We start from the raw sequence: 24,329 nt of genomic DNA on the forward strand, positions 1-24,329 counted from the left end.
GAAACGCAAAGTTTCCTTATTCAACTGCTTTGGTCTCTGTCCATCAAAACCCCGAAATATTCATACATCATTCTATTGTAAGTGCCATTTTCCGGTAGTAGCTCGACAATCTTTTAAATGTTGGAGGCTTGTCATTAAAATTCTACGTTTTACGGTGCAGCATATGCATATATATTTACATTTTCTCTAAAATGAACAAAAACCTAACAGGGATAACCTTTAGCGGCTAATCCTTTAGTGATTATAAAACACTTGAATCTAACTGGAAAGTGTGATGTTTCTTTTGACAATCCACAATAGCTCTGTGATGATCATATTTTTTTCATCCTTGGCAGCTAAACACCAAAACTTGAGGCTGCGTCCGAACAGTCCCTCCTATCTCTTTTCCTATCCACTTTTCCATAACCCCGTGGATGACGCCACAGGGTTAAGGAAAGCTGTTAGGAGAGGAGTTAGGGAAAGGCGTTCACGTTTGTTTTGACAATCAGACGCACTTCAACTAGGTGACGTAATAATCTGACGGCCGCAAAGGTTAGTGACGTCTGCCGTGGTGAAAAAACTACACATTTCCGAAAATGGACTAAAAGCTCATTTATAACACTTTCTGCTGATATAATCTCAAAAATCACAAGGTTTGAATGTAAATCAAAGGAAAAGAGGCTACCAGGCGATGAGGAACAAAAGCGAAAATAAAAGAACGTCACGTTGAGAATGGTTGCTCACGCTCACCTTCCACTCACAAATATGAATTATGTTGAATAAAACATAATGTGGATAAAAATGTCTTTGATTCTTTTTCTTAGCTTAAAGAGAATTCTGACGTTCTTTATCATGGCCACCACTTAAACACCTCACCACACCTAAACGCTAGCTAGCTGTCAATGGCTACGTTTACATGACAGCTTTAATTCCCATTTAATTCAGAATTTAAAAAAATACATCCTCTTTAAAAAGACCTTGTAAACACCTAATTTCGAATGAAAATTGACATTCCGAATTAAACTTAAATCTAAATTAAGTATCTGGTTTATTCTGATTTCAACCCCAAATGGAATAATTCCCCGATTTTAGGGTTAGGGGTCCAAATAACGTGTTTATTGTTTGAACTGCTATTTCCTCATCATGGGGGGCAACTTCCTGTGTGATGAATCTAATGAAAGTACAGAGGCTTTATTCGGTTTAACAGACAGTTGTAGGAAGCCCTCAGGCTCTCAATTATATCTAAAGATCACCTATTTTACAGTTACACGACTGCAAAACAATGAAGAATTTTAAACGAAACAAGCAAAAACTAAACTTTTTTTGATGAAAAAAAACCAAGCAGAAAACAAACTGCTATCACACAGCTGTGACTAATATCTATATTCGTCCCTTGGACTAGGTAGATAGATAGGAGTTTATCTATCTATTAGTCTTTATCTTTCTGGTTGAATATTTACTTAATTTATTTGTTTATGAATGGGACTTTAGAAACAGTTTGGTGATGCAATACTTAATCCTAAAATGAAAAAATGTGTTATTGTGTATTTAAAGTGGCTCAACAACAACACAGTTTAGATAGACGATGAGTAGTCAACATTAAAACAGCTCCACTGGATTTCATCGCATCTGCCGCAGCAGTCTGCCAGATGCCAAAAACAACAACAACAAACAAATGAATTAAGATTAGTCATAAAGTGTTGTAAAACTTTAAGATTTGGTTGTCCCACAACAACCATCACACTCCATTATCTCCAAGGCCTATATACCATTTACTTCCACTTCAGTAAAGATAGCTGCTTCTTATCTCCTGGTAAATAATAATAAAACAGAGACACGTGACAGAGTTTAAAAAGGAGCCATCGTCTGCAGATGGAAGGAGAGATGTGTGAAAAGAAGAACGACATGGAAGCGGAGGCACTTCCAGCGTCAGTTTCATTCTGTGAAAAGGGCAAGCAGAAGGAGACCTCCCACTGTAAAACGGCAGCAGAGCCAAAATGAAAGCTAGCCGCTCTGTTCTCTGCGGCGAAACAGCAGCCTTAATAAAAAACACAATTAGACCCCCAACCTGAAAGTTTAATGCACATTTTTCCCATATTTCTCTTCACTTGGGTAGAAAAAAAAGGACAGAGATGAAGCTCCTGGTGTGATCCCAAATCTTAAGATCTTAAAGAGCGTTTGTGTGTGTGTGGGGTAGTGTATTAAAAAGTTAAAAAAAAAGTGACCTTTAGTTATAACCAGAGGGGTAAGCAGTACTGATAAATCCTGCTCAAGTAGAAGTACTGTTACTTGATTGAAATTACAAGTAAGTCATACATAAACTACTCGAGTACAAGTAAAAAGTAGCTCAATTAAATAGTACTTTAAGTTAAAGTTACTAGTTAGTTTCACCCCCCACAATTATTGTTGGTAATAAATCTTGCCACGGTTCCCTTACATACATACAGTAAACATCTCATGTATAAACTTAAAAAGGAAAAGACAATTGGAAGTTCATTTGTTTTCCACAAAGACATCTGTATAAAATAAAAGGTATGAATAAATTCAATTCAGAATAAAAAAAAAAAAACTCAGGCTGAAGTAGCTGATAAATAATAATATAAATATACAAACAATAATAATGAATAATATATAAAATAATAACTAATAAATGCTCTGAAAAAATAGTCGGTGTCACGTACTGAGTATACCTCCGTACTGAGATTACAACCCTAACCCTAACATACTCCGATGAACAAATAAAACACGTGTTCGTCCACTTTGAAAACAAAAAGAAATTACTTTTTTTTTTTTTAGCAAAAATTCACTTTTCGGTAGTGAGCATGTGCATGCATGCGCATATACAATCTCAGTACTTTGTGAACCCAGTAGGTGACACGTAAAAATTTTTTTACTATGTAACAGTTGGGTGTAGAAATGTAACAAATTATTTTACTTTTTTTTTAAAAATGTACTTAAGTACAAGTAAAATGACTAATTGAGAAATATACTCCAAAAAAGTACAAGTACCCATAAAAGCAACTCAATTACAGTATCGTGTGTACTTGTAATCTGTTACTTTCACCTCTGGTTATAACCCTTGCTGAGTATCAAGCGCCTGAACTTACTGCAATTACCATTCACTTTCAGAACATTGTTCCTCCATAACTTTTTTAATTAACTCGCAAACTTGGTGGTGTTGAGTGAAGTCGTGGACACGCACAGAATGCAGCGTTTTCCTTGCGAAAAACCAGGTGAATTTCAAAGAGAAAATGTAAGAAAACTTCAGAGAGGCAGTTGTTCAGAGGGAGTATAGGCTGGATGGAGTCATCGCTCCTACATCTGTCAGCTTTCATTGAACATTTTGATATGCACACGCGCGCGTGAATAAGAAGGATGATATTTTCACTGGGAATTCACATTAACAGGACGCAGTGTTTTCATAACTTTTTAATCTTCCTTTTTTTTTTTTTTCTTTTAGGAACTTCAAGGATGTCTCCTTGATAGTAATCCGAAAAGAGCACAAATCATAATCATTTGTCAGCGCTGAGTGAAAGTGGTACAACGGGGGACATTTGTCACGAAAGAATGGAAGATAAAAAGCAAGTCATAAAGCTAAAAAAAAGAAGAAGAAAAAAAAAAAGGTAAGGTTTATTTCAAACACAGTTCCCTTTATTGGCATGGTGAGGCTGATGAGAATTGCACATAAACATAAAAGTCACAAGAAAAGTCGTACAATAGGTAGAACCACAAAGGCATTGGTAAGGACTTGGCAAGAAAGGCAACGTGGATAGGACACAAACAGGTAACAACCAAGAACCCATTCTTTAAACCCCTCACACACACACACACACACACTCGCACACAAACATGCACACATATTGTCCTTCAAAAATAAAAAGATAAACATGATTTCCCGACAAAACGTTGAAAGCAGTGGCAAAGTCCTCATTGGGGTCATATTGAAAAATTTGAACCGTTAAGGTGTTATAATATATTGCTACTCTAGGCAATTTACAAAGCAATTCTTTGTTACAATGATTAAAGCCACATCTATATCAAATGGGACACGACACCATTACCCAAATGCTATACAGACAGCAAAAAAAAAAGAAAAAGAGTGAAAGTGTCTGATAAACACAGGTAAAGGTATTCATTTGATTCACTTTCATTTAACAAATTTTCACCTCGCTGCGTTGTAGAAATTTGCAGTTTTTTTTTTTCCAGATACACGAGGAAGTCTGTGATTAGCAAAGATTTTCATTTCAAGCATTTTTTTTCTTTTCTTTTTTTACTCCCACCCTTGATGGAAACTTGTTCTCTCATTACTTGGCTCGCACTGGAAACGGGATATTAATTGAACTAGAAACCGCAAGGTTACCTTTTATGTCATGTTGATGGTGCTGTGATATCCGGGCTTTGAATGGGATGTGTGCGTGTGTGTGTGTGGTGGGAGAAGTGTGTCTGTTGGTGCATGTGTGTGTGTGATAGAAAGTGGTGCTGCATGCGTTAGGCTTAGGCTTTACAGAATGTCATTTAAAAACCTGCCAAGTTAAGACGGCTGAGAGGCAGATATTTAAAAGTGGTGGCACGCTGTACCGACTTGTCATCCTGGATGAGCCATGCACTACACACAACAAACAGGTTTCGAACTCGACACGTTTTTTTCTTTTTTCTTTTTTTTTTTACACACACGGTGGAGGTTAAAGTCGGTCACATTTTTTTTTCTTTTTTTTCTTTTTGCACAGATGTCACAATTTAATGCGTGCATTACAATCACAGAGATTTCAGTTACATCTTTAAAGGGAAGAGCAGGTGGGGTTGGGAGAAACTCAAGTCTTTTTACCGCACAGGTGATGAAAACGCCAAGATTCTGGAATGGAGACATCCTATAGTAGGGGTGTCGAACTCAGTTTAGTTTAAGGGCCAAATACGGACCAGTTTTAGGTGGAAAAACTCACAATTTTAACATTAATGTGCCCAAGTTTGCACTTCCCGTTACAAATTAAATAGTATAGAAGGCATCAACAATATCTTAGCAATAAGTGACAGAAAACAGTAAATTATTTTCAATTTTTTGACAAATTTTAGTTTAATTTGGGGAGATTTTGTGGAATAATTTGAGAAAAATTGCAGAAAAAAATGTGTTTCAATTTACAACTGAATTAATTAGTAATTTACAAAATGATTCATGTTTTTTTCTCTGTCATTTTCACTTTCTCATGCGGGCCGAATCAAATGCTCTGAAGGGCCGGATTTGGCCCCCGGGCCTCGAGTTTGACACTCATCCTATAGAGCAACCAGTGACTGGGTAATGGGTCTAAGTCCAAGAATCACACAATAGGAGCTAAAATACAACTCTGAAAAATAATTTATTGCTTTTTTTTAATATAGTTTTTCCATCCCTTTTTATTTATATTATCATCATTAGAATTATTAATCATCTTGTAATTATTGTGAACAATATTAGTAGTATATATATTTTGTACATCAAATACAAGATCTTTTAAAAAATTCAGGGGAAAGAAAAAAAGGAAATTGTAAACTTTCATTTGGCATTCACATAATCAAAGCGTGAGTGAGTGAAACAGTAGCGTGAGTGGTATACAGTGGTTCAACAAAAAAAACTCCAGCAAAATTCTTCTTTTTATTGCTCCATGTTCAGTGTTTCTACCTAGAAACACAATCCGATGGACACGAAAGGACAAAATGGCTCAAAAGACGAGGGTGTGACGGGATCAGATGAATGTTTTTGATTGTTTCAGAAAGGCATAAAAGGTCACATTAACCCCACTGAACCATCGACTGTACACCCTGTCGAGTGAGTTACAGAAGAAAATAAATAGAAAATGAATTCCTTAATGTGAGCTGAGAAAAAAACTAAACAAAAACAAACAAAAAAAAAAGCTCATAAATATTTGATTCAGAATAAATACATAAATATGTGGTGATTAAAAAGGTGTGAATGCATTTGTCTCTGTTATGGAGGGGGGTAATCAAAAATAACCAAAACAATTAGAAAAGATCAAATCAAATGAGCGTTTATATATATATGTATAATATATCTATCTGTAGAGATAAATATATCCATATTAAATGTGGTGATTTTTGTCAGAAACAATAAAAATGGGTTCACTTCTTACGATCATGAAAAAACACTTTTAAAAATGCACTTTACACCGGTTGTACAAGCGAAAACACTGATTGAGAAAACTTTATAAACAGAGAAATCTATACATGGTTGACTGCTTTCACCCCTACAACCCCCCCCCACCCCCCACCCCCCAACCCGAAAAATAACTTAAAAAAAAGACATTTGTTCACATGCTCCCGCAAAATGAGCACTCACACACATCTTTTTTTCTTCTTTTCTCCTCTTTACAATCATGTCATGTCCTCTACACTTCCTGTAGCTTTACAATATGTTTCACAAGTATTGTAATCACTACAGATAGACATTCTGAATTAAGAAATTTTCTCCCCACATTTTAAAAAAAGGCTGCATTTTACAGTGCATAGCTGTAACAAATAAAGAACCTTAATATGTACAGAAAATAAAAAATATTCCTTTTTTTTCATAGTATTTGTAAATACATTTCTACATTACGCTTAAAAATGTAGACAGTGATGTTACGTTGAGAATTTTATCTTCAAGATAAAATTCCCAATGCTTCTTGTTTGCAATGTAACATCAGATCCTAAAACCAGATTTGATTGAAAAAAAAAAAAAGAAAACAGCCAAGAAAAAATAAAAATAAAAATCTGGCCAACAAGCTGCATGTTTTCACCCCCAAAGAATTGTGGGTCTTGTAGTGCTAGGAGAAAAAAATAAAGTATTTTCTTTTTTCTTCCTTCCACTGATGCTCGCACCACAGCAGTCGTAGTAGTAGTAGTCGAGCACATCAAAACCCGTACACCAGATTCTGAGGATTCACCGGCTTTCCCAGAATGCACTGTCTCTTTCCCAGCTCTTTCAGCAGCTATGTTCATGTAAACTTCATTTTTGATATATTCATTTATATTTGATAGGTCTATAGACTTATTCTTCTTTTACTCTATGACAAGAGTATAGTAAAATGTAGTCTCGTTGTCTCGTCGTCAAAGGGTCGCGAGAAACAACATTGAGGTATCATCAGGAGTCCCTCATTTGTGCCACGTAGCTGGTTACCTTCTCAGGCTGCGCTGGGCCTCCCTCAGCAAGCTGTCAAAATCCATGGAGTCATACTTGCTTTTTGTGGAGGCTGGATCAAAGTCGTCCGAATGCGAGTCTAAGAAAAAATATCAGAAATCAAAAAGTTAATCTTTAGTTTCAACAGTGTCGGGCAAGTTACTCTAAAATTGTAACATTTTATAATACTAGAGATATTTTACACAAATGCACAGAGACAGAGGTTACTTGCTTTATAGATAGATACGTAGATAGATAGATAGATAGGTTTTTCAGGGAATGTTTTATCTCCTGACATTCCTTTGAAGTGTCAATTTCAAAGGAACCATCAAAGGCGATCAGCAGAACTCCTCTGACAAAGACTGGCAGTTGGATAAAAAAAATCCTGAAAAGCCTTGTCTGAATAAACAAAACCTCAGCCTAACATACTATTATAAAAGAAGACAAAATTAATCTCACTGGAACTATCACATGGAAGACAAATGAAACTTCAAAGGAACCATCAAAGGCGATCAGCAGAACTACTCTGACGAAGACCGGCAGTTGACAGTCGAAACATGTCGGGAGATAAAAATTTCCTGAAAACCTTGTCTGAACAAATGAAACCTCAACTTAACATTTTATAATACTAGCTACAGGCATACAAATGTAAAATATTTGTATTACAATTACACTTCTTTAAGTAAAAAGGCGATATACCAAATAAAAGTCTGTAGAACTTAAACAAAAAACTGTCTAAATAATAAAATAACTTGTGATTTGAGCATAGCCAAATTGATATTATATCACAATGACCAGTTTCTTCTTCTACACCACAAAAAGGGGTATAATTTACAGGGGTGTCAACAGTTTTTTGACTCCTTTTTATGTTTTCATAGGAATATCAGTGGAATTCATTAATGTCTCAATGTAACTTGCATTACTGAGATTGCAACGAGTAATATATTGCTGATTTTTGTTTCAGTAATATATTGCAGTAACTAAAGTTGTGTAATGTCTTACTCCCAACACTGAGTTTCAATGCACAAAGAACGCCTCAACCATCAAGTGTAGCTTTCTAGTGTGTGCATCTTAAACCTGTTATGTCATTAACCTTGAGAGTTTACAAATACGCAACTTGCTGAAAGGCAAAGGTCACTACAGTAAGTGCACTGTTGCCACAACAGCACAAGAAAAGTCAGACAATGGAAAAATACTATGAGTTAATGAGCAACCACAAGCATTGGCCAAGTTTAATGTAAAGGTAAAATATTACAAAAGGTTACATAGTAGGTTATTCCCAGAGGTGATGTATCCTACTCAAGTATAAGTACTGTTACTTGATCGAAATTGTACTCAAGTACAAGTAAATCATACATAAAATACTCAAGTACAAGTAAAAAGTAGCTCATTTAAATAGGACTCAAAGTACAAGTTACTACCGGTAGTTTTTTTTGCCTGGGGTTCAAATCCAGCCATTTAGACCATTCAATTTGGCCGGAAAAAACACAAATTATTGTGTACAAATATTTCAGTTTTAGATATATCAGCCTTTTTAAATACACCAATTCAATGAATATCCACAATATTTGGAGGATCACAATTTTCCAATGCTTTTATCACATGACTGCAGTCATTTTAAATCTCAAGTTGTCCAAAAGACTGGTCACTATGAACTTTGCATATTTAACACGTTGACACTTGCACTGTTTACAGTATTTGATTCTGTATTCTATGTTTGCGCATTCATATAACATTTAATTTTTTTGCATTGTGTTATATATATATATATATTTTTTTTTTTTTCTGCATTTATGTGTATTACTAATTTGAGTGTTTGTTGTTGTTGCTGCATGGCCTTGCTGGACAGTCTTTTACATTTCACTGCACATTTGTATGAGCATGTGACAAATCAAAATCTGGAATCTTGAGAAGACTCAATTTTCCTGAAAATATATCTCATAATTTCCCGAAATTAAATAAAAATGAGTCACAATCAATCAATGAAATTTAAAAGAGAAAATCCTGCAGGGACTGATATCTGTAACTTATTGCTTGTATATTGTCGGTGCCTAACTTACTTTATGTATCATTTATACGTGGACGTGCAAATATGGTGAAGTTATTGTTGAAATTGCTCAGAATCTGCGTCCCACTTAAGATCAAACAACTTAATATTTGGCCCCTGAGCTAAAATGAGTTTGACACCCCTGTTGTAATCCGTTACTTTCACCTCTGGTTATTCCACAGCTTTCTGCAAACGTGCCTCACTAGTTTGTGACTCTGTGAGCTAAATGTCAAAGTAGAATTACACAACAACATGACAACTTTTGGTCAGTTATAAGTCTTGAAAGTGTGTCGTTAAACAAATAGACGGTCAAAAGAAGAAAAACTTGAGAAATGTGATTCTTCCGCCCTTCGGACTCAACAATTCTGTCCCTCCAAAGGTGCCTTTCTCTCGATCAGCCTGATAATACAAAAAGAGGATCTTATCTGTGCAGACAGACAGACAGCTTCACAAGTGGGGCACCAAAAAGCCCCGAGCCAGCCCACGCCGTGAGCTTTGAGAAATGGGATTGACCGTGGCAGCGGTTGTGATCTAAAACAGTGGCCGAGGGCTGGATTGTGTCACGCTGCACACCTTGAGAGATGAAAAATACTTGGGTGCTCTGCTTAAAACTAATGGCCAGTGTCTGTGAGAGAAACGAGTCGAGGATGGGAAGAGGTTTGGCTAGAACACTATTTGAAGATTTACCCTTGTTCCCCTCAATCTCTTCTCTTTTTTTCCCCTGTGCCATCAATATATGGACGACCAAAATAGCCTGTTCTTGACAAAGAGGCGGTCGAATGAAGGCATTTCCATTTCAGTAGACTGATTAGTCAAACTCAGTCAATGCTCAAGGCTTTCGGATTAGCAACTCCTTCTCTTGCATCATGTCCTTCCCTCAAAGCACGATGGCTTTAAGTATTCGCTTTGAATTTGTATAGTAACTACTCCATTTGCCGCGAAAGGTGCTCTTTTTCTCCTGACTGACCTCTTGAACCCCACGGAGCAGAGCATTTCACATTTCTGACCACAGTCAATAGCTTTCCTACAATTCTAATAGATGGGATGCTCTTTGTGCATGGCTTATATAATGGAGCCCATCTCACAAAAGTTTCATTGAGGTTTTCTCCAATCATCACCATTGGTTTGACCTCAACACTCATCATCTATTGTTGGGCCAAATAGAGGAATTGTTAAACTTTCCTATTGAAAAGTCGGTGCTTTCTCTTTGAATTCACGACAGCTTTAAAATAATAAGCAGCTTTACAGTGAAAAATAGAGTACAACACTTCAAAATAAAAGCAGGGGAACAGATTACAAGTACTCGAGTTACTGGAATTCAGTTGCTTTTATGGGTTCTTGCAGTTTTTTAAGTATATTTCTAAATCAGTAACTTTACTTGTGCGTTTTAAAAGAAATAAAGTAGCTTGTTATAGTTCTACACCCAACTGTTATTAAGTAAATTATAATTTTTTCTTTTAAAATGAACAACAGACATTGTGAAACTACAAATGACCAGACAACAATCGCAGCCGACCAACCAGAATAAACGTAATGCAGGGCGCCAAAACAGAATTGAATGCTGGTTATTTAAGTTCATAAATGTAGCTATACTTTAAAAAGAATTGTACATTTTGAAAAACCTTTTATTTTATACAGATTATTTTATTTATTTATTTATTCAGTTCATTTCCGACATGGTTGCAATCACAGAAATTCATTTTGACATTCAGAGCAAAATCACATCATTGTTTTTTTTTTTTTTTTGTCCTTTTGTATTTGATGTGTTCTCGTCTGCAGTCATTGTTCCTGTTGTTACACCTCCTCACTGTCCTTTTTTTGCCTTTGTGGAAAATAAATTAAGTTTCAACTGTGCAAGTATTTGTTGAGATATTTATTTATTACCAAAAAATAAATGTGTGTGTGTGTGGGGGGGGTGTGAAATGCATCAAATTTGACTAAAATACAAACTACCGTACATTCCAAGGAATCACTTAAAGAATAACTAAACCTTGAGGTTTTGGCTGATGTGCGTCTCGGCTGGAAATCATGGGCGTGGCTCCTGAAGCAGTTAAGATACACCCAGTCTATTCTATAAAATCTCCAAAGAACAATCTATGCTAATGCTAACTACCTATTCGATACTCACTATACCGTTCTAATCACAATTCTCTCAATCCAATTTTTATAGGAGGGGCGGGGCCAACAGTGGTGGTTCGTGATGTAAAAAGCCACCAAAACATCAAAAACCACAATTCTCAGCCAATAGCTAAATTCCGTTGTAATAGCCAGATTTCAACCCTAGAGGGCACTTAGTCTTACATTTTTACAACAAAATATGCCAAATTGAAATTTTTTGACTAAAATGTCAAGGATTGGACAACAATCTATCTACAACCCTACTTCATACCCAAATACATGTGTCTTCAGCAGAAAAAAAGAGGTTTTGTGTTTTTTTTCGTGACTCTTTAATGCAGACGAATGAAGCAATTCTGTGATCCTTTTTCCTACTTCAGCCCCTGTGCACAAGCATCCCTCCCTACATGTTCATAGATGTCCCATGACACATCAAATCAGGACTCTTTCCTTGTTCCATAGCTTAACAGCTGGCAACAGATGGAAGCGCTGGTGAGGAAAAGGAGAGGTTGCTGGGAGTTAACTTACTCCCCCTTTTCTTTTCTTTTCTCCTTCTGTCATCTCCATCCCTTCTTTTTATTCACGTCTTTTACGGGATTTCACATCTGCGTATGCAGCAGCACATGAAAACGTGCCATGCACACATGCTTTTAAGCTGGGTTGAGGTCAATTATAATTGTAATTGCATCATCGATAATTAATTACAATTATGTCCTAATTGTTGTAAATTGTAATTGAGCTTATATAATTCACTTTGTAATTGTAATTGCCATGAAAATTCTATAAAAAAATAATAATTTAACGCAAAACTATGGAACCATGTTACAGTTCTATGTGCAGTTCTACACACATGTAGTTAACAATTATTAAAATGTGTTTCATATCAAGCTTTCCCATATTTTAACAATTTTATAAAAATTGAAATTGAGAGGTATACTTACAAAAAAAGGCTCAGATGTTCACACCAAAACTATTAAAACTTATATTTTCATTGATTAGGAAGCCTAACAACATAACCGATAGATTGGAAAGAAATTAGATGATAGATATTTGCTTTTAGTGTATTTTACAGCTGAGTTAGGACCTGTTGTCATAAGAGATGCTAACAGAAAGCTAACACAAGACACATGTCATGTTTTATGGGCTCACGTATTAAAGGCTCAGTAATCGTGATTAACTGTAATTGAACTTTAGTAATGGAGAATGTAATCGTAATTGACTTTCTGAGGATGAAAAAAATATTGTAATTTATTTATAATTGGAAAAAATGCTGGTCACGGAATAGGTAATTGAATCGTAGTTTAACATGGGAAATTGAAGACGTAATTGCAACCCTGCTTTTAAGTATATCTTTCCTCACACACGCCATCCTCCTTTTGTTTTATATGTATATATTAACTGTATAACTAATCTGCTTCCGTCCTGTACTTTTTTAAATCATGGTTTTGTGTAAACTTGTATTGTTTGTCTTGCAATAAAAATAAAAATAAGTATATCATTCCTCCTATAATGTTGTTTATTGAAATAGGATCCCCTGGTGAAGACTATTCTTCCTGGGGTCTCACCAAAAATCACAAGAAAATTAACAAAAATCACAAGAAAATTAACAAAAATTACAAGAAAATTAACAAAAACCACAAAAAAATTGAAACAATGTCCTTCATAAAATAAAAAAAGTGAAATATTTCACCTATTAAGCATCAACTAAAACAGAACATCATTCAAACATCCGAACAGCATGTCGTACTAACTGAATAAATAAAAATAAATAAAGATCTGCGTTCATATAAATCCATCTGTTTACAATATGTTTTTAAATCTAAGTGTGGTTTAGCAACTGCAATTGTTGTGCTTTCCACGCCAACAAAGTAGACGCGAATCTCTCGTGTCCCATGTGAGTAATGGAGTCCACTCAGTTATTTTTCTACTTAAGATACCAAAGAAGCGTCTTGCAGGGAGTAAATGGAGCTCTATTCTTGGCTTGTTCACTGATTGACCTCTGAACTCTGCTCACCCTTTTAAGCCCTAAGGACAAACTCCAGGCTAGTGGGATTGTTATCAGCTCAGAGATGGGGAATGGTTTAATCTGGAAGCATCACTCAAGGCTTTTTTGTTGTTGTTGTTGTTGTTGTTGTTTGTTGTTGCCAGCCCTCCTCCTCCTCATCCTCCACTCTTCCTTTTCCCCCTCTTTTCACTGACAGCTACGTAAACATACCGCATGACTGCAGGGGGCTGATGGTAGAGAACAACAAAGCTGCACTTACCCAAGTCTGTGTAATGTGATTTGTAGAACTGCTTTTGTCCACCAAAGCACAGCTCGAACTGGGGCTCGTTTGACCTGCGTAGGGTGTGCCCGTTGTCAAGGGCGGCGAAGGCGTCACAAGTGTAGCGATACGTGATGAAGCCAAAATTGTCCCTGGTCAGGAATAGAAAATGATGCGTCAAAAGCACCGCTGTGAGGCAACAATTACTGAACTGAGGAGGGGGGGGGCTATCTAAGATGATGCTTCTGCTATTTATATGCAAAGGAGAATCAATAAAGGTGTATCTTTGGGGCTTTGGAGGCCTAGACTGGAAGATGAGTCAGGAGACACTTTAGAATTGCAAAAGCTTTGTCTTTGTCATTTAGTTTAACTTAAAGTTTAGTTTTCAAAAGGAGAAGTGATGTGTCCTTTACGTGGGGGAAAACAGGTGGCTAAAGATAAAGAGTAACTGAACCGGTGCTTTCTCTTGATCTGCCACGGGGAGGGAAATTAAAAAAAAATGCATTGATTGTGGGCGGGGCTGCTGGAGCAGTTAAGAAACACCTAGTCTATACTATAAAATCTCCAATGAACAATCTATGCTATGTTAACTAGCTACTCATTACTCAATATACTGTACCTCTATACACTCTTCTCTCAATCCAACCAATAGGTGCTAGTTTTAAGAAAAGGGGTGGGGCTAACAGTGCTCGTTCACGGGCCTGATTCTTTCGGATCCTTTCAACGCATGCGCGTAGACTGTCACTTCCTTCACTCGCAACCTTTATGACAGAGCTCCTGGGACTTGATATTTGAATGTAAACCGACCATTGTTGTTAAATGTTTTAATAATACACATGCAAATATGTGACTGTTTTGTGGTGTTTTTTTAAAAAAAAGACAAAAAGGAAGAACCTCCACAAAACAATATATACAAAAACGGATAAAAACACGACAACACTGAACATCAAAAACCAAACAGAAAATAAAATAAAAACCAAAAATAAATCGGAATTCACTCAAAACATACATTTGTAGTTCTTCAGGCCCACGTCACATGACCTTGTTCTCAGTCAATAGGAAAAAAACTATTGTATTAGCCTGGTTTTAACTCATAGAGGGCAATAACTGACATTGTACAACAAAATATGCCAAATTGAAATACTTTGACTAAAATGTTGAGATCAATAAACATCACTACTTAATACCAAAATACATTTGTATTCAGCAGAAAAAAGTGCTTTTGGGGTTCAGTTACTCTTTAAAGTCCTTGTTCTCATGCATGATTTCTCCACCAGAAGACGGATTCATAAAAAGTTCTGCAGGCCTCACCCGTCATCCTTCAAGTTTACTGCACAATCTTCTATTTCGCCGAAGACCTGAAAGCGGCGCTTCAACTCAGTGCGGGTGCAGTCGGACCTCAGTCGCCCCACATACAGCACCCGTCTCTCCTCCTGATTGTTCAAGTGAAAGACAGAGAGGAGGAAAAGAGATTAAAAAGGGGAATGTGTCCTTTTTTCTTTCCCTTTCACGGCGCTCTAATGAATTGGTCCTGATTACTCCTGTGGATACTGCCTGTGACTTAGGGGCACCCGGTTTTGTCCCTAGCACTCTGTCTGCCTGTTGTGTTCCTCTGTGATTGGTTCGACTCACTTCCTCTTATCTGATTGAAGCGCTGTTTGAAAGTGCCTTCAGTCTGCCTTGCACACAACAATTCCTCTTTCTCTCTGCAACTCATCAGCTTGGAGTGGAGTGATTTTTATCAAATGATGCCATGTCTGAAGTTAGGGGCTCGCTTCTTCTTTTGTGCAGTCTAAAAATAAAGAAGTGGGGGTGACTCAGCCACACGTCAAAACAAGCCTGCTCGTGTCTATGACCAGAGGTCGAAAGTAACGGATTACAAGTACTCACGTTCCTGTATTTGAGTTGCATTTATGGGTACTTATACTGTTTTGAGTATGTGTCCGAATCAGTCATTTTACTTGTACTTAAAGCTGGGGTATGTAGAATCGTGAGGCGCTCCATGTTCCCCCCTCCCCTCCTGAATGAAACTCTTATGTGCACACGCACACAGTGGAACTCTTTGCGACTGTTTTCTCCATAGAGACTAGTAACAAATGTAGGAATTTTTTCTTGTGCTATTTCAGAGTTTCCTGATGTTTTAGAGACATGAAAGCACGTATCACTTGCTGCTGTGAAGACAGTAAGAGGCTCAGAGTCACAGCTGCTCCTCAAACACAAGCAGCTGAGCTGCAGCCGATCTCAGCTTATCAGAGCAGACACAGTCCGTCCACACTGCAGATGAATTGGGTCTGTTCTTTCCACCTTAGATCATTTTTAACAAGCTATTTATTCCGACTGTTCTCACTCTCTCTCTCTCTGACTCAGAGCGGACTGCGCACACCGTTCCTCCTGAACACCTTTGTGCCTTTATTCTGTTGCTTCTCGACCTCGGTTTTCCTTTTTCCTCTTGCTTTGCAGTGTAACCAATGTCCCAAAAGCCGCATTAGAGACTTCAGCTCGAACATAATGGCATGGAACTGTTCCTGCTCTCAGATCCAGAACGCGCATCAACTTTTGACGAGCAGCTCAAGCAGCCAATAGTAATGCTTAAAACAGCTCATGGATCGCCCTGTCGGTAGAAAGATCTCTGATTGGCTGAAGTCCAGTATCCTGTATTTCTAAAGCTCATTTACAGAGCCAGGAAAAGGAGACGAGATAAACAATATACAATACAATATAAAATGATTTTGGATATTTGACCAAATAAAATGAAAAAAAAAAATAACCAAACTTATATACCCCAGCTTTAAGAAAAGTAAAGTAATTTGTTACATTTCTAAACCCAAAAGTTACTGAGTAAATTATAAGTTTTTGTTTTAAAATGATCAGCGGACATTGTGAAACTACAAAAAATGAAACAATCAAATTCAACTAGATTAAACGTAATGTATTGTGCCAAAACAGCATTGAATGCTGATTATTTTCTTAGTTTTAGAGTTCATAAAATTAGCTACTGTATACTTAGAGCCTGAGAATTTTTTTTTTTTTTATTATTTTGAATTGAATTCATTGGTGTTATTATATATATATATATATATATATATATATATATATATATATATATATATATATATATATAAATGTACATTACTACAAACCTTTTATTTTATACAGATGCCTTCGTGGCAAGATTTATTACCAAAAATAAACATGGGGGTGAAAGTAATGAGTAACTTTTATTTTGAGTACTATTTAATTGAGCAACTTTTTACTTTTACTTGAGTATTTTATGTATGACTTAGTTGTACTTGTACTCCAGTACAATTTAAATCAAGCGACAGTACTTCTACTTGAGTAGGATACATCAATACTCTTTACACCTTTGTCTATGAGAAGTCATAATGTACAGAAAACCTGGTGCGATAGTTACCAGTAAATGAAAACTTTGGTAAAAAAGAATTGTATCCAACGGAGAGGCAAGAGTATAAAAGCAGCAGTTGTGAGCCACGGGGCAAAAAAAACAAGACAAACAAAAAAAAAACACGGATTTCCTTGAAACTCAAGAGGACACAAGGGTCACAGTGGAATAATTCAGGACTAAACTCCACTGGGCTGCAATTATAGCTTTAGCGTAGTTTAATTGCATCTGCTAATCATAGAATACGGTTAAAGCCTCGAGCTATAGAGTATCATTGGCATTTATTTATTTATTTATTCATTCATTTACTTTGCCACTACTGGGCCGAGTCTACAGAGGCCTGTTAAAATCCTCAATGCTGTCTTGAGGGTGCTAGTAACACATATGTAAATCAGTTGCTTCCTGCGGAAATAAAAGTTCACCTTTGCCCGGTTGACTTATAGCGAAAAAATACAGATTAACTACAGATGACTGCTTTATGCTCTCCCCTCTTTCCTAACTGCTTACGCTTGGGACAAAGAAAGTTTTGCTGAATGTGGGTTTTAGTTGCTGACAGTTAATAAATAGGTGGTCTTTTCTTGATGGCACCCTGAGGGGTTATGCGTGTACACGTGACTGAGAGGACAGAGGGACAGACAGGCAGATAGACCGGCCACCAAAGCCGTGTTTGACAGTTTGAGCTCCACTGCTCGTAATTGTTTGTCTCTCCATCTTGGAAAATGTATGCGTGCCAAGCCACATCTGCATTACGGCATCATTTAATGTGTGCTTTATCAACGGGTGGTAGCGGCGCCGCTCGGCTGGAGACCAGAGTAATTTCACACTGAGACAGGAAGAGTTGAGATAAGTAGGAAATGTGATCTGTACTGAATCAGATTGAATTTTGAAACTGATAACGGAAACAAGGACAGAATCAGTGACCATTTCAGTTTTTTGAAGCTTCGGCTCCACTTGCCCCCCCCCCCAGTTTGTGGCCCTTTATAACATTTTAGCCCTATGGTGTGATTAATAAGAGTTGACAGTGTTTCCAGACGACAGAGATGTTAAAAATACACAACCCAGAGATAAAGAGGAAGGGCCTGTCGCCTGAATCATTCAGGAACTCACTTTGTATGAATCCTTTCTGAGGAGAGACGCTGTGGCACTTGGCAGTGGGCTAAAGGCAGTCTCATCCCAAGTCTGTGTGTGTGTGTGAGTGCGTCTGTGGGAGGACTGTGCATTGTGCCAAAACAGTGATTGCATGTTTCTTTTTTATCAGCATTGTTGCAGAAAGAAGAAACGTCAAAGATCTCAAAAATAACTTTAATATTAGACAACACAAAGCGACGGAGGAAAAATGACGCAGAGCCGTGACTCACGATTGCTTTTTCTCTTTGTCTCTCTCTTTGCTCGGCCCGCTCAAACTCGCGCTTCTCATAGTCCTGGTGGTACTCCTCCCTCTTCAGCTTCTCGTGTTGATATTCCTCGTAGCTGTCATACCTGAGAAGAACAATCACCCGTTACATCACTCCTTTCTTTACACTTAAAATTTCTTTCAGTGCTAATAATTGGAAAGGAATAGTGTTGTACTCAGGACCACACTATCCGAGACTAAGACTTGCTCGAGACTAGATTGTACCAAGACCAAGGCTTTTGAGAGTCAAGACCGAGTCAAGAGAAAAAAAAAAATTCACAAAAAAGAAAATATGAAATGGTTTAACATTTTAAGATAATTCTCTCTTTATTTTAGTTTTCTTTTTAAATACATTTGACAGTCAAAAACAAGGATTGAAAAACCCTGACAAATCTTTTGTTAACAATGTACTTGAAGTATTATGACATGATACCTGTCATTAGCATGAACAAGGTGTCATGAAGGCTGTCATTAAGTGTTGTTCGTTACCCTAACCCTACCTAACCCCACTAGATTCCTCCACCTAACCCAAAAAAGGCCAACATAGCTCTAAAGGTGTCATAATTTTGCGAGCGACACTTAATGACAGCCTTAATGACACCGTATTCATGCTGATGGCAGATAATGACAGCGTAATGTCAGCATTATGTATTATTTCAACTAAATTCTTCCAAAAAATAAATCCATTGATAAGTGCAGAACTAATTTAAAGAATGAAAAAAATGAAAATAAAGATGTTTATTTCCAATTAGAAATCAGATTGGACTGATGTCTGAGTTTTTGCAGGTATCCGACACACAAGGCACTGGAATAGATTACCAATGTGGCAGAACAATTAGTGGGCTAACGGTTAATGTTATTCTCAAAGAAAAACAAATTAGAGATCAGTGTTGGTCTCGACTGGTCTTGACCGAAAATCCAGAGCCCGGCCAGGCCGAGATCTAGACAGGACAGAGTAAAAATGCCCTTGAATCCGATACAAGACCAATAATGCCAAGTTCTCCAACACTAGAAAGGAGTACCAAAAAGGGATGACGCTAGACATGTTAATAAGATGTATTTTCACTACTGCTAAGATCACAGAGGCTGCAGGAAAAGCCCGTGGGAGCCCTGGTGAGCAGCGTTGTTTGGAAGCTCAGCAGCTGCAACTGTCAGCACTACTTCACATGTCATTACTTTTTGCTTAGTTGGGGCTTCATCAAGAAGAAAGTGCAACTTTCGCCCCCACCCGACACCAGCACAAGACGTATCCGTTAAGTTTTCAACTGATGAGCGTCTCTCCGCCTTGTCGGGTGTCATTAGGCACGTGGGTGCCAAATCTGCTTGGAGTGCTGAGATGGTGTCAGTTGCTCTCTCGTTCTTTCTCTCTCTCTGGCTGCACTCGGCCAGTACTGTTCTGCATATGAAATAGTTCTTTTAGCACTAGCTCACGGAAGACCAAATAATTTTATAAGCATCTTTATTCAGCTGGGAGCGTCTGCTCATGAAAGCACTTTTAATGTGCATCAGTGTGATTGAAAATCGGTTATAAAAATTAAAACATGATTAAATAAACATATCTTCCCAGGATGTTTGTCACAGTGCACATGCACAAAGTGAGTGTCACAACTTGGGCACTGTTTGAGTGCAGGAACTCCTTTAGTCATTGACTAGTCTTCAGAATGCTAGCGAGCAGTGGCTATGATTAAGCATCAGGCCTGCACGCAACGTGCAGGTTGACAAAGGTTAATAACACATAACAAAGTGGAGGTTAACTCATTTGTTTAAAACAATCACCTTGGCCTGCGGCTGAGAGGAGAACGAGACTGAGGGTTGGGGCTCTTGTGAGTCCTGGAACGCAAAGCATTTGATTCTGTGTTGTGACGAGACCTGTGTGGAAGAAGAAAACTGTGCTTAGTATAAAAGAACTAGTATTGTTTATGTACAGACATATTCAAATAAAGAAATAAATAAATCTAACCTGATCTAACCTTTTGCAAGTTAGCAAGAGTGCATGATTTTTCTCCAGACCTTCTTTTTGCACACCTAAGTTAGCATATACATGCACCTACAATCTATTTTGTATGAAGACGTGGTCAATAGTTTAGGCTCCAGTGGCCTGACTGTAGCGCTTGTACCCCTACACTCCTTCAGCTTCTTGTGCTTAATTATTGAAATGCTGCTGAAGAAGGAAGGCCTGAATAATGGAAGGAAAGAAGTTTGGAAAGCTCAGTGAACCAAAAGAAAGACAGTTTGGAAAGATGAAAGATCTTGCATTGCAAAACTTGAAAACGAAAGAAGACTTAGAAATATTTTGCTGAAATTCAGGTGATATATAAGATAAAAAGCTTGTTGGAGAAAGACTTTAATAGCACTGATAGCACAGCTCACTGTAATTTCTAGAGCTCTGTGGGCTAGACTGACTTTTTGTGACTATAGAAGCAAACTTGCTGAGTCACTCTGACACTTCGTGACCAATAACACACAACCCAGATATGTTTCAACCCTCTCGTCATAACCTACGATTTTGCCTCACTTTTGACAAAGGAAAAAAAAACACAACTCCCACTTGAATTCGATCTTAGAGAAGCATGGGAACTGTAGTTCTCACAGTAAGCAAGGATGATAGAGATGGCATTCCCACAGCCTGGATTTGGCTTTCATCACTGGGGATGTATAAGAAGAGCGTTTACCATACTGTAAAAACAACATCTGCTGCCTAAAACAATAGCCCCAGCATCAAACAGAAAATGGCACAGCGCAAAGGAGAGGGTTAGAAGTGGGTGTGCTTCAAAACAACACTCAAATCTCCCTGCAAGGAGATGAAAACTCTTTCTGCTCTAAAGTCCAGTGCCTCTGGCACCTTTCATGTTCTGAGCTTTTTTCTTTTTGCCAATTGTCTGTCATTCATGTTGGATACACCATTTGATCTTTTTCCTCTCGATCGTCAGGTTTTTTTAGTTTGGAGTAATAGTACAATTGAGTATGCTAGTCCCTGTAGGTCTATAATGGCTCTGACCACTAACGAATCCTCCTTTAAATTTGTCTGATGGAACTTAAAGCTTGCAATCTTTGAGAGCAGCGGAAGTTTGAACATAAAAGGTTTGTATTTGAGATAAACACAAAAAGAAAAGCTACATATCTTACCAGGAAGAGCGGCGCCGGTCAGGTGAGCTGGAGAGGGAGCGCCTTCGGTATCTAGAGGAGGAGCTGCGGGAACCAGAATGAGATCGAGAACGAGATCGGGGCCCACTGTTGGTCCAGCAGAATGTTCTGCTGGGTGACTGGAGAAGGGAGGAAGGAGGGGAAACAGAGGCTCGGGAAGGGGAGCAGCTGGATGGTGGGGAAGAAGTGGGAGAGCAGGGGGTGGTGCAGTCAAAGAGTAGGTCCAGAGGGGTGCCCTCCCATGGGTAGAGAAAACGATTCTCACGGCCCTCACCCAGCTCCAGCTCATCATGGAATGGCAGAAACCCAGGGTGAAGGAAGCTGGAACTGGACTTCTGCGGGTAGTGTTCTTCCTTTTCCTTTTCTTGAAACTGAGCGGCTGTAGTTTTGTCTGTTTTGCTGCCCTGGTCTCGCTCTTGGCCACCCTGATTAAAGAAGGCTTGTAATGGGTGGCCAAAGTGTTTGTTGAGTTCTGCTCTAATTTCCTGGTCACACAAAAGCTTCCGGCTGGTGGCAGAATGATGCTGTTGGTCCCTGTCATTTGTGGATTCTTGTGAGGGGATATGAGAGGTTTGTGGTTGCTTCCCTGACTCCTTGATTAAGGGTGCCTTTTTGTCCACAGAGACAAATTCCTTTTTTGCCAAAAGGCCAGGTGATGCACTAGATGAAGAACAAGAGCGGGAGGATGAGGACAGTATCATGGCTGAGTCCTTACATTCGACATGCGTTTTCTCCAATTGGCCTGAAGTAGACAGTGAAGCAGCAGTGGCACCTGAGGTTAATGTCATTTCTGCAACTTCAGTCATGGTAACAGAGACTGTTCCCCCATTCTTCTTACTGTTAGCCAATCCCTGGCAATAGTCATGGTCACTGTAGCCCTGGGGCGTGGCCCGCTTGTTTTTGTCAGCACTGCGATGCTCCTCAAGGCTGCCCTTAACTGCATTTCGAGTGACGGAGTAAGGGAGGGCACTTGACGATTTGCTCAGCTGGGCATAAAGCTCAGTCTGTTCAGGATCCTTCCTGGTGGGGCCCCCGCCTGAGGCACCTGAAGCTGGGGCCAGAGAGCTGGGGCCCAACTCACTCAGCCTGGCTCTTTTGCATGTCAAGGCCGCGGAGGAACATGAAGACAACTTGGATTTGAGAGATGCTTTGAAAGGATTCTCTTGACTGGCTTTGTGCGGGGGCGTGGTTGGTGGTGTCAAACCTGCACAGGGAGAAATAATATCGTATAATAATACATTAAAAAGAGAATCCAAATCATCTTTTTCCTTCTTACTTTGCACGTATAAATGATCAGTTAAGTTTATAGAAAGTGAACTCAGATACATGCCTGTTTAAAATATTCCCATTCACTTTAGCTAATCTTGATTCCTATTTTGTCGCTTTCTTGACAGATTAATGTAATGCTTGATGTAACTTAATATGGCAGTGCTCTAATACGGGTGTCTTGTCTTTCTCTCACTCCTTGTCCTTGAAAAGATCACTTTTCATGTAAGAAACTAAACCAAGATCAGTAATGCATCCGATGAATAAAAAAAAAAAAAAAAAAAAACACTGACTTACAGACAATACGTATTAAAAAACAAAGCCACATTTAAACATTTGCAGAGGCAATACATGCTTTGAGATCACCCCAACATAATAAAAATATTTAGGATATCTAAAGATACTGTACTTAGTTAAGTAAGCACTGGCTAAATGTAAACTACTTATTCAAAAAAGCGTATATCGTACATAAGTGGAAACCTAACCACAAGAGACAATGCCCTGAACACTGATACTCTCTATCCTGTTTTGTTCTCTTCTTTCTGTCCACTAACCCCAACCAGACGAGGCTGATGGCTGCTTTTCTGAGCCTGGTTCTGCTGGAGGTTTCTTCCTATTAAAAGGGAAATGTTCTTCCCTATCGTCACTGATGCTTGTTCATGTGGAATTGTTGCTGTTGTTTTTTTTTCTTAACAATTTCATATTTTGTCACAAGTGCTACGAGATGACTTATTGTTATAATTGGCACTATACTGCATAAATAAAGTTGAATTGAATTAAAGTAGTTTTTGTCAGATGTCATACCTCTATCACTCTAACCCCACCTTCCACCCCCCTCCCCCACATCTCTGCTGTCATTTCTACTGATTTACAGCCAGACAGATGGCAGTTATATGGGTAGACATTGGATGAGCCCACTTTATAGCATTGTTAATGCACACACACAAAGAGCCGCCACCATTACGCGCATTCTCTATTCCTTCTTAGTTCTGTTGTCTCTTCACTTTTGTTTTGTTTACCGTTTTCTTTTCCCATATGCTGAATTCCCTCGATCAATCTCTTACTTTTGACGACTTGTATCTTTTCGTGTCTCTGTGCCCACACACAGGTGTACTCATTGCGAAGAACTTCTCACTAGAGTCAAACTGTGGCATGTTACCACACCTACACATTACCCTCCTCATTGCCCTTTCTTAAATGCACATGATTCATCCCTTGCCAGTGAATTGTAAATCACAATTCTTGGTATCCAATCTCTGTTCTGTTAGAGTTTGCACCAGAATGACAGCTTAAGAAAGAAAGAGCAGAAGTCTGATAAATAAAAAAAAAATGGTAAAGTTAGGGAAATCATGAGCAGTTTTAGGGGATGTCTAATCGATCCCAGCTACTTCTCTTGTTATCTTGATGTGTCATTTTTTATCACATTGTGTCTCGTCTTTCTCAAAGCTTTGAGAGGAATGCAAACATAAATAAATAATGTCTATTACAACTGTTTTAATGAGAGAGGAAGAGGAAGTAAAGGTGATGCTACACAATGCCGGAATTACTTCTGTTTCACAAATGAAGGGCCATCT

General features: G+C 38.2%; 1 protein-coding gene across 8 annotated transcripts in view; it reads right to left on the reverse strand.

The window, feature by feature from the left end:
- Positions 1-5,116: 5,116 nt before the first annotated feature.
- Positions 5,117-24,329, reverse strand: part of ppargc1a (peroxisome proliferator-activated receptor gamma, coactivator 1 alpha) — a 387,008-nt gene continuing 367,795 nt past the window's right edge. For all 8 annotated transcript variants that reach the window (XM_028474263.1, XM_028474258.1, XM_028474262.1 and 5 more), the window contains exons 8-13: positions 21,472-22,693; positions 20,122-20,214; positions 18,311-18,431; positions 14,864-14,985; positions 13,553-13,704; positions 5,117-7,226 (exon numbers count right to left, since the gene is read on the reverse strand). In XM_028474263.1, the coding sequence (XP_028330064.1) occupies positions 7,123-7,226; positions 13,553-13,704; positions 14,864-14,985; positions 18,311-18,431; positions 20,122-20,214; positions 21,472-22,693 (1,814 nt within the window). In that variant the 3' untranslated portion in view covers positions 5,117-7,122. The remainder of the gene's footprint in view (positions 7,227-13,552; positions 13,705-14,863; positions 14,986-18,310; positions 18,432-20,121; positions 20,215-21,471; positions 22,694-24,329) is intronic.

The sequence above is a fragment of the Gouania willdenowi genome, chromosome 18 (assembly GCF_900634775.1).
Source record: "Gouania willdenowi chromosome 18, fGouWil2.1, whole genome shotgun sequence".
NCBI lineage: Eukaryota > Metazoa > Chordata > Actinopteri > Blenniiformes > Gobiesocidae > Gouania > Gouania willdenowi.